This window comes from Delphinapterus leucas, chromosome X (assembly GCF_059928025.1).
Source record: "Delphinapterus leucas isolate spDelLeu-1000000601 "Yukka" chromosome X, BTC_Dleu_Yukka2, whole genome shotgun sequence".
NCBI lineage: Eukaryota > Metazoa > Chordata > Mammalia > Artiodactyla > Monodontidae > Delphinapterus > Delphinapterus leucas.
In genome coordinates this window covers 96,793,690-96,804,841 of record NC_143150.1, presented here as the reverse complement: position 1 = coordinate 96,804,841, position 11,152 = coordinate 96,793,690, and the positions used below count along the sequence as shown (strand labels likewise).

At 41.9% G+C, this 11,152-nt stretch overlaps 1 protein-coding gene across 6 annotated transcripts in view; it reads right to left on the bottom strand.

Annotated features, from left to right (window-relative positions):
- Nucleotides 1–1,318: 1,318 nt before the first annotated feature.
- MED14 (mediator complex subunit 14) overlaps nucleotides 1,319–11,152 on the bottom strand; it is a 77,045-nt gene continuing 67,211 nt past the window's right edge. For 5 of the 6 annotated variants that reach the window (XM_089904615.1, XM_022556320.2, XM_022556321.3 and 2 more), the window contains 3 exons: nucleotides 6,824–6,949; nucleotides 6,219–6,411; nucleotides 1,319–3,654 (listed from right to left, as the gene is read on the bottom strand). In XM_089904615.1, the coding sequence (XP_089760741.1) occupies nucleotides 3,581–3,654; nucleotides 6,219–6,411; nucleotides 6,824–6,949 (393 nt within the window). In that variant the 3' untranslated portion in view covers nucleotides 1,319–3,580. Of the gene's footprint in view, nucleotides 3,655–6,218; nucleotides 6,412–6,823; nucleotides 6,950–8,840; nucleotides 9,671–11,152 lie in introns of those variants that run through there. The other variant, XM_089904616.1, reaches the window with a different exon arrangement.

Sequence of the window (11,152 nt, the reverse complement as noted above, 5' to 3'; positions counted from 1 at the left end):
CTCAGTTCACTCACAGTAAAAGGAGGCCTACCCGGCTGGGTTGTTGTGACAATTAAATACAGTCTGAAATACTTAGTGCCGGGCAATAGTAAGCTCTCAGTAAATATTAGCTATTATTTTATATTGACCTAAACGTGCCCTTTCATCAATCAGTCATTCCTGGGCAAAGTATTTTAACAAATCACTGGCCACCTGGAAATGGAGGCAATTTATAGAAAACCGTGAGCAGATCATAGCCTCCTGGAATTCTGCAGCACAATGCTGGCTGGCCTCTGCTAATTTTTTCTTAAAAACCTCGACAGTAAATCCATCCCAAGTAAATTTCAAATCATTCCCTTAGACAAACTGTCCATTCCCATTAAACCACATGAAAAAGGAAATTCCACAGGGAACAATGAAATATACATTAACATCTTTCCTTTCTGTCCCTTAAGTTCCCTGAGTATAAATTCTCTTATCATTTTCTGTGTATTGATTTTATATCAGGAACACTTGGATGATAGTAAACTTGATTAAAGTAAAATGTAATAGGTATTTCTTCTGGGGAAGAAACCATGAAGGAAAGGAATATCTTTTTTTTCTTCTTCTTCTTCTTTTTGCTGTACGCGGGCCTCTCACCGTCGCGGCCTCTCCCGCTGTGGTGCACAGGCTCCGGACGCGCAGGCCCAGTGGCCATGGCCCACGGGCCCAGCCGCTCCGCGGCATGTGGGATCTTCCAGGACCGGGGCACGAACCCGCATCCCCTGCACCGGCAGGCGGACTCTCAACCACTGCGCCACCAGGGAAGCCCCAGGAATATCTTTTTTTAATGTTGAAATTGGACCCAGATTTAGAGTAGCAAAATTATATTTCTTGAAGTTATCAAATTAACCATGATCCCAAAAATGACTAACAGACTATTCAGTATCTCGTCGCTGAACAGGTTACTGTGTTAACTACAACATAGTAAAGTTATTAGTGGTGTTTAAATTTAAAATCATGTATATTTTAGTTTATGCTTGCACTTGGCTCGCTCAGTGTTAGTTTTCAAACAAAGTTCAGCGCTCCTGTTATTAATAACTTGATATGTTCTGTTAAAGTTCTCGCTTTCTTCCTCTCTAATTCTGAAAATACTTCTAATACATTCTGGTTTTTTTAATCTTTTGGCCGCGCCGCGGCACGTGGGATCTTAGTTCCCCGACCAGGGATTGAACCCGCGGCTCCCTGCATTGGAAGCGCGGAGTCCTCATTTCGGCAGATGGAAAAAAGAATGTGGCAAATCAGGACCAATTTCTTCAAGGTTAAGCTAATAATAAACCAGACTACTAGCCAAAAGATCTTCATGAAAATTAACTAGAGAGTTGGTAGTTCTCTGAAACTTGTATGAATTTTATTTATTACTGAAATTTCTAAAGTCACATTGAAACACACTACAGACCCAAACCACCCATTAGGCAAAATCCCTATGGGCATACAGTCCCTTTGATTGAACTCGGTTAACAGAAGAGGCAAAAGACATAGTTTGTGATGAAACCTAAGATTCAAATGCTCAGTGTTTTCAAGCTGTAATAAAGTATGCATCAATTCCAAGTATCAAGCGTGATATCAAAATTCACATCCATGGGTTTTCTCTTCATAAGCATCAAAAGCAAATTCTGTTCACTGAATTCTATCTTTTGATTTGCACAATGCATTCAGAGATGACTTATAATAAGGAACAAAGTATCCACTGACTGTATCATGTTTAAAAATGCAATTAATATTTCAAAACCACACTTAAAAGGGAAAATGCCTGAAAATTTAACTCTATTAATAAAATTATTTGAGACAATATTATCCTGCAGATAAAAATACATTTCTTGTATATACATGTAGATTTCTACATGAAAGAAAGGATTCAGCTCCAAATAGGAAAGGGCTGACCCTTGATAAAAGACATCTCAGACTGCCAAACTGATGTGATTACCATTGTAAGGTGAACCAAAAACAGAAGGATAAAAGGTAAGTTAAGGGAAGGATAAAAGTGTAGTCACCTGCTTCTGCATAGTGGCAGAGTTGGGTGAGAAGCAGGAGATGAAGGCAGAAATAAGACATAGAAGAAAGGCAAAGAAGGCCTCAGTTCTGACCAGAAATGAATGGAGAATCAAGCAAAGTTGAGAACAGATATTAACTGCAATGAGATGCTTGAAACTAGAATTTGGCAGTTGATAGTCACAGAAGCTCAATTAAATCATCTTAAAGTAGAATTAGATAAAGCATCTAAAATTTCATGGAGAACAAGTACAACAGTGATCAGATAACTCAGCATGGTATTACCATTTAAAAAAACTTTCCCAAATAACATCAAGTCTCCAGAAGACCTTTGCTTTAGATCATGTTCTTTGAAGCTTAAAAAAGTTCCCGACGGACTGGGAGAGACAGCACAGTGCTCCAAACAGAAACTCTGCTGAGATGTGTAACAGAAACTCCATTTGACCCCGGACAGACCCTGGGTCTTGGATTCTTCCAAGTGAGTGCACTGCACCAGGCTTCTTCCAGGTAAAACATTTCATCATTTTGTTGACAATAAATTAAATTGGGATTGTTTAGAACCACCCCAATTCTGGTGGGGAAGGCAAGGGGGAGAAGTTAATCAAGACAAAGAAACGTCACAGAAATTTCATGCAAGGGTAGAGCATTCAAGTTCTTGGTTTCCTAATTAATGCTATATGCAGAAGTATCCTGTAAACTAAATTTGCCTAACAGAAAAGTTCCCACATCCTCAACAGAGAATGACTGCAGTATTTGGGATCCTTGATCAATATGAACTACTCACTGTTTGTTCTCAAAGATTGGGTTCTTTCTTTTTTACCCAAATCCTACACTGAACGACAACCAAGGTCCTAAATGTTAACCACCAGTCAAATTAGGAATGTTTAAGGAAAATAAATTAACCTTGAAACAAAGAAGATGTTTTGGTCAAATTTCAGACATGTATTATTAGAAATTAATTACTGGCCCCACCAGGTTAAAGATGAAGGGAGGCCCTGAGAAGTCTACAGAGCTGATATACACACAAGTGAGGGTCACTTTTTTTAACCTAGTTTTATTAAATATTGCTTCTTTGGGATGTGTTTATAACAACTCCCAGAACATTTTCATGTAAGGATTCAAAGCGGTCATATTAAAATACAGCTTCAATATAAAGTTTATCACAGTTTTACAGTATTCAAAAATGACAGACCTGCCTTAAAAAACAAAACCCAAAAAAGGACTATTACACCCAAAACATAAGAAAACAATTAAATAAACAAGTTTGGCATTTCCATGATTTTATAGTATAAAACAGAATATTAAATCTATTACTGGCAAACGGACACTGACGTATTACCTAGTTTGAAATGTGTCCCATTTAAACACACTATACAAGTTCACTATACAAAAGTTTGATGGTCTTTTTGATGAAAGAAGTGCACCCTGAAAATTTTTGCCACTTTAGAATATTCAGCTCTTAAAGTCAAAAAAGTCCTTTTGCTTTTTTAAACTGAAGGCTGAATTCAGATTTTTTTTTGTTGTTGTTTTGTCTCTTTTGTCAGCCTTCCTGGTTTAAAAACAATAGTGTCTATGGACGCCCACCAGGGGGCAGTGTAAGATTAGCCATTAAATCACGAACAGCTGCAAATATTGTGCATTCACCTGCAACAGAGAAAAATGGTCATTAGCTATTCGCAATACAGGAAAGATGACGTTAACACACCGGTGGGGGTCGGGGTAATTAAGTCTAAGATTAGCAAGAACTTTAAAGACCAAAACAAAAGACTAGATTTTAACTGCACGGATTATAGGGGATTAAGCGTTAAGTATCAGATGATACTTGGTTTGGGTTTTGTTTTTTTCATCATGAAGACGTTTTGGGCAACTCCCAGTTAGATCTGAATTTAAGACAATATGCCTAGAGTTTCTCTACAGAAACACTGGAGCACTGGATAAGACTCTGAAGTCGGACTTCAAGGCTCCTGACGACCTTTTCTTGAATCTAATGCAAGATCTAATTTTATATTTATATATTAGTTAACAACATCAATCGTGTCCTTCTGATGTTGCATTAAAGGCCAGATAAAAATGTCTACGACAGCACTGATAGAACCTTCTGTGATGACAGAAATATTCTCTTTGTGTGCTGTGGCTACTGAATACTTGTAATACAGCCAGTGTGACTGAGGAACTGAATTTTACATTTTATTTGATTTTAAATAAATTTAAATAGCCACATGTGAAGAGTGGCAGTTATACTGGACAGTGCAGGTCTATGACATCTATTGGAGTCTCCCTCAAGTTTCCAGGAATTGATCAACTTCTGGAGTTCAACGTTAAAATCAATTAATACAAAAATAAAATGATTCCTCCTTCACCGGGGAGGAAGTGATGAGTTTGGGAGGAGGGGAGGGGTGGCTAAAGTTAATGATTCATCCTCTCAATTTCCCCTTTGCTCAAAGAACGAAATACCCTGCCTCTTACTTATTGTGTGTGCGTGTGTGTGTGTGTGTGTGTGTACATACACACACACACACACACACACACGCGCACACACATACACACACACACACACACACGTATCTCAAATATTTCAATACAATAAACCAAAACCAGTTGTAAATATTAGAAACCCCAAACCGGGTCCTTTCCCTAGAGCATGGCCTAACGCTACAGTGGCTGAGAGCGAAGGAAGTGAAGACCTCAGTTGAATAATGGCCTTCCGGCAAAGGGCAGGATGTGCAGTGATCCTGCGCAAGTCACTGCAACCTTCTCTCCAACTACTGGAAAATTAAGGTACAGAAAGAAAAATCCAAAGGTTTAACCAGTCTAAGGTCAAATAAAAGAAAAAAAGAAATATACTTCCAAAATATCGCAACAATTTCTTAAATAAAAGAAGTTACAACTTTTTATTTTTTTAAAAAACACATTTTCGTTATTGATAGGGAGAAAAACTTGCTCGATCCCAACAGGATCAAACATTCTTTCCTTTAAATTTTAAATTCCATGAGACATAATAATGATAGTCATCTGCTTGCGAAGGAATGGTGTTTATTATCCAAGTTACACTGAACTGCTACTTGGAAAATGCTGATAGCTTTAAACTTTGATTCTGAAGGACCTATTCTGAGCTGAAAGAAGAGAAGTCAAAGGATGAAAGCAGAAAATTGTAAGAAGTGGAAGAAGCATTACAACAAAAGAAGCACACCCTTCTCTACTGCCCAGTGTGTTCCTTATAAACTATATGTAGGTGAGAACTTGTCTATGTATACAACATGGGGCAACAAACAGCTGAAAATATAATTTCTCCCATGATTCCTGTGTCTAGTAAAATTGTGACACTGTGGTACCTAAAAAATGTTTCAGAGAACAACTTTCCCTCATTTAAAAAATTAATTCGGTTATCATACTATTCTAAACAGAAAGATACAGAGGACTTCCTTAATATTAGAAATAAGCAAATTTTAATTTAATTTCCTTAATGTCAGACATAAGCAGAATGGAAGAGAAGTGCTCTTTGCTGAGCTTTATGTTTTATAGTAAAAAATTTAGCACTGCCAGAAGTTCCGTGTTAAGCATAGGCTACTCCGGTATTGAAGGGACCTTGTTTATCTACCAGAATCATTCTGGTCTCTTCGAAAATGTTCAGTTTGAGAGCTTCATTGTGCACTTGGTGAAAAGGTTCACTTGCACCCGCCTAACACTTATATAAGAAGCCCAAAGAGCAGTGATGCCATTTGTATCAGCTTTTATTCTTCACAAAACATTTAGAAGATACAGAAGTTTGAGTGATATTATTCTATTCATGACTGAACCATGAAATAGGAGAAACCAACATGCATTTCAACTTGGTGATGTACAGAGTGGCAGGTATCGATGGTGGGGCAGGAATTCACAGCCATGGAAAATTCTATCATCCTAACCTAGGGCTTTGTGGCAACGTGTGCTATAAATACAAGCTTCCGGCATTAGCAACTGGGTCAGTCCCAATAGTAAATCACTAACAAAAATAAAGTCCAGGCAGCAGAGACATGGACAAAACTGAAGAACCAGTGAGAAAGGAAGAAAGCGACAGGCAGACATTAAGAGGGCCACAGCAACCAGAGCTCTACTACTAGGACTGGGGGGCAAGGTGGGTAAGGAGGGAGCAGAGGGGAGAAGGGGGAATCTCTCAAAAGAACGTTTATAACGTATATGCAATAAAATATCATCTACTTGTCATGTACCTTGTCGTGGTGGGTTCATCTCTGCAAACCTCTTCAGAATGTTGCTGACCATCATGGGAGCAGCAACAGAAGAGTTCTGCTGTCTGGGAATGTCTGCCTGCTGGGTGGTACCTGAAGCCATGTCATAAATGATTGGAACTATAATACTAACAGGTTCTTGGGGAGGGACCGATGTTTTCTGAGTTAGCTGAAGCTGTAGACACAACACAAACAAAAGAGAATAAAAACACAGTAAGAAAACAAAATATTTATGTAAATGTATCAAAAGTACTATCATTTACTCTACTGTCAGGTTAAGATACAAGTAAAAGAAAATTAAATAGAACAAGAAAAGTGACAAACGACTAAATATTATGATTAAGATGCAACTGTGTCACACAATTACCTAGTTCAATATATTCCTTACTAAAGGAACCAAGATTATGTGAGGTCTAAACTGACAATTGAGGGATCTGGGCCTATATTTGGCAGCAACAGGTAATTTCTGTAGGTACCCAAAAGATGCTCTGTTATCCTCAAATGGAGTCTCCCTCAGAAGCTCTGCGCACCTGCACCCATATATACACTACACACACAAACACATGTGCACGCCAGGTGGTACTTACAAAAAATAGCATTTTGGATTTCAGCACCACAGCAGGTGTCCCAGGAGGTGCAATTGGCGGTGCACTGGGAGGGATCGTCAGGCAAAACTGAACGTTCCATTTTAGCTGTGTTGCCTGGTCAGGAAACTGTTTTGAAAAGAAAAAAAATTATGATAAAGTCATATGAACATTTAAAATTATATTCTAGTGTAGGAGCCTGAAAGGTTAGATGGAATTTTATACTCAGTTATCAGTAGATCATAAAGTTGATAACCTGCCTTTTCTCAAAGGAAATATACATGTGAAGGTCCTAACTGAAGAGTCAGCTCTGGATTTATATGATATGTTCACCTTCCTTCCCTCCCACTTCATTAATTCCCAAGGCCTGCGGGTTCTCCTTCCTCGGTGTCTCTGACACCTGTTCCCTCCTCTCTATTTTCACTGATGCCACTGAGCTCAGGGCTCCGTTACTTCTCCCGTGGCCCCCCTAACGGTCCCTTCCATTGGCTGCCTCTCCCAATCCATCCTTACACCACTGCCAGACAAATGTCCTACAGCATGGTTCTAATCTAGCTGACAAATGCTCAGCGACATGCAGTGATCCATGCTGCCCCCCTCACCCCCCAAGGACCAACACTGGCATTCAAGGCGCTTAACTGGTGCCAATCTAGACTTCTCAGTCTCATTTCCAACTCCTTCCCTAAAACAAACTAGTCAAACTGCATTAATAATTTTAAACTATATCTGCTGGAGCTTTTTTAGTGACATAAATATTTACTCCTTTAAAAACTCAAATGGATTTTTTAAACATAAATAATGTTTCCTATAGCCTATCAGAGCAGAAGCCAAATGCTGAGACTACTAGCAAAAGAACACTGCCGTCCCAACATTAATAATAAAGCACCAACTGAAAAAAAGAATGAGGTATTTGGAATTACCCAAAGCAATGCCAGAAACATTAAAATGAAAGGCCTACTGCAAGACTGGAAAAATAAAATTAGCTGCCATCTGGATTCCAGCTATATAACTGTATACTTTCACAGGAAAGAAGAGGCATTTAAAAACCTCCCCAGAGGGAGAGAGGGGGAAGATGGCGGAAGAGTAAGACGCGGAGATCACCTTCCTCCCGACAGATACATCAGAAACACATCTACACGTGGAACAACTCCTACAGAATACCTACTGAACGCTGGCAGAAGACCTCAGACCTCCCAAAAGGCAAGAAACCCCCCACGTACCTGGGTAGGGCAAAAGAAAAAAGAAAAAACAGAGACAAAAGAATAGGGAAGGGACCTGCCCCAGTGGAATGGAGCTGTGAAGGAGGAAGGGTTTCCACACACTAGGAAGCCCCTTCGCGGGCGGAGACTGCGGGTGGCGGAGGGCGGGAGCTTCGGAGCCGCGGAGGAGAGCGCAGCCACAGGGGTGCGGGGGGGGGGGGGGGGCAAAGCGGGGAGATTCCCGCACAGAGGATTGGTGCCGACCGGCAATCAATCATCAGCCCGAGAGGCTTGTCTGCTCACCCGCCCGGGGGCGGGCGGGGCTGGGAGCTGAGGCTCGGGTTTCGGTGGCGCGCAGGGAGAGGGCTGGGATTGGCTGCGTGAACACAGCCTGAAGGGGGCTAGTGCGCCACGGCTGGCCGGGAGGGAGTCCGGGAAAAAGTCTAGAGCTGCCGAAGAGGCAAGAGACTTTTTCTTCCTTCTTTGTTTCCTGGTGCGGGAGGAGAGGGGATTAAGAGCACTGCTTAAAGGAGCTCCAGAGACGGGCGTGAGCCGCAGTGATCAGCGCGGACCCCGGAAACGGGCATGAGACAATAAGGCCGCTGCTGCCGCCACCAAGAAGCCTGTGTGCGAGCACACGTCACTCTCCACACCCGCCTCCTGGGGAGCCAGTGCAGCCCGCCACTGCCAGGGTCCCGTGATCCAGGGACAACTTCCCCCGGGAGAACGCACGCCGCGCCTCAGGCTGGTGCAACGTCACGCCGGCCTCCGCTGCCGAAGGCTCGCCCGCCCGGCATCTGTACCCCTCCCTGCGCCCCCCCGCCCCCCCGGCCTGAGTGAGCCACAGCCCCTGAATCAGCTGCTCCTTTAACCTCGTCCTGTCTGAGCGAAGAACAGACGCCCTCAGGCGACCTACACGCAGAGGCGGGACCAAATCCAAAGCTGAGCCCCTGGGAGCTGTGCGAAGGAAGAAGAGAAAGGGAAATCTCTCCCAGCAGCCTCAGGAGCAGCGGATTAAATCTCCACAATCAACTTGATGTACCCTGCATCTGTGGAATACCTGAATAGACAATGAATCATTGCAAATTCAGGAGATGGACTTGGAGAGCAAGATTTATTATTTTTTCCACTTTTCCTCTTTTGGTGAGTATGTATGTGTATGCTTCTGTGTGAGATTTTGTCTGTATAGCTTTTTTTTTTTTTTTTTTTTTGCGGTACGCGGGCCCCTCACTGTTGTGGCCTTTCCCTTTGCGGAGCACAGGCTCCGGACGCGCAGGCTCAGCGGCCATGGCTCACGGGCCCAACCGCTCCACGGCATGTGGGATCTTCCCAGACCAGGACACGAACCTGTGTCCCCTACATCAGCAGGCGGACTCTCAACCACTGCGCCAGCAGGGAATCCCTGTCTGTATAGCTTTGCTTTCACCATTTGTCCTAAGGTTCTGTGCGTCCGTATTTTTTTTCACTGTTTTACTTAAAAAAAAATTTCTTAATTATTTTTTATTTTAATAACTTTATTTTATTTTATATTATTTTATTTTATCCTCTTTCTTTCTTCGTTTCTTCCTTTCTACTTTCTCTCCATTTTATTCTGAGCCATGTGGATGAAAGGCTCTTGGTGCTGCAGGCAGGAGGAGTCAGCGCTGTGCCTCTGACGTGGAAGAGACAACTTCAGGACACTGGTCCGCAAGAGACCTCCCAGCTCCACGTCATATCAAATGAGGAAAATCTCCCAGAGATCTCCATCTCAACACCAACACACAGCCTTACTCAACGACCAGCAAGCTACAGTGCTGGACACCCCATGCCAAACAACTAGCAAGACAGGAACACAACCCCACCCATTAGCAGAGAGGCTGCCTACAATCATAATAAGCCCACAGACACCCCAAAACACACCACCAAAGGTGGACCTGCCCACCAGAAAGACAAGATCCAGCCTCATCCACCAGAACACAGGCACCAGTCCCCTCCACCAGGAAGCCTACACAACCCACTGAACCAACCTTAGCCACTGGGGACAGACACCAAAAACAACGGGAACTACGAACCTGCAGCCTGCGCAAAGGAGACCCCAAACACAGTAAGATAAGCAAACTGAGAAGACAGAAAAACACACAGCAGATGAAGGAGCAAGATAAAAACCCACCAGACCTAACAAATGAAGAGGAAAGAGGCAGTCTACCTGAAAAAGAATTCAGAATAATGATAGTAAAGATGATCCAAAATCTTGGCAATAGAATGGACAGCATGCAAGAAACATTTAACAAGGACCTAGAAGAACTAAAGATGAAACAAGCAATGATGAACAACACAATAAATGAAATTAAAAATACTCTAGAAGGGATCAATAGCAGAATAACTCAGGCAGAAGAACGGATAAGTGACCTGGAAGATAAAATAGTGGAAATAACTACTGCAGAGCAGAATAAAGAAAAAAGAATGAAAAGAACTGAGGACAGTCTCAGAGACCTCTGGGACAACTTTAAACGCACCAACATTCGAATTATGGGGGTTCCAGAAGAAGAAGAGAAAAAGAAAAGGACTGAGAAAATATTTGAAGAGATTATAGTTGAAAACTTCCCTAATACGGGAAAGGAAATAGTCAATCAAGTTCAGGAAGCACAGAGAGTCCCATACAGGACAAATCCAAGGAGAAATACGCCAAGACACCTATTAATCAAACTGTCAAAAATTAAATACAAAGAAAACATATTAAAAGCAGCAAGGGAAAAACAACCAATAACACACAAGGGAATCCCCATAAGGTTAACAGCTGATCTTTCAGCAGAAACTCTGCAAGCCAGAAGGGACTGGCAGGACATATTTAAAGTGATGAAGGAGAAAAACCTACAAGCAAGATTACTCTACCCAGCAAGGATCTCATTCAGATTTGATGGAGAAATTAAAGCCTTTACAGACAAGCAAAAGCTGAGAGAGTTCAGCGCCACCAAACCAGCTTTACAACAAATGCTAAAGGATCTTCTCTAGGCAAGAAACACAAGAGAAGGAAAAGACCTACAATAACGAACCGAAAGCAATTAAGAAAAGGGGAATAGGAGCGTACATACCGATAATTACCTTAAATGGAAATGGATTAAATGCTCCCACCAAAAGACACAGACTGGCTGAA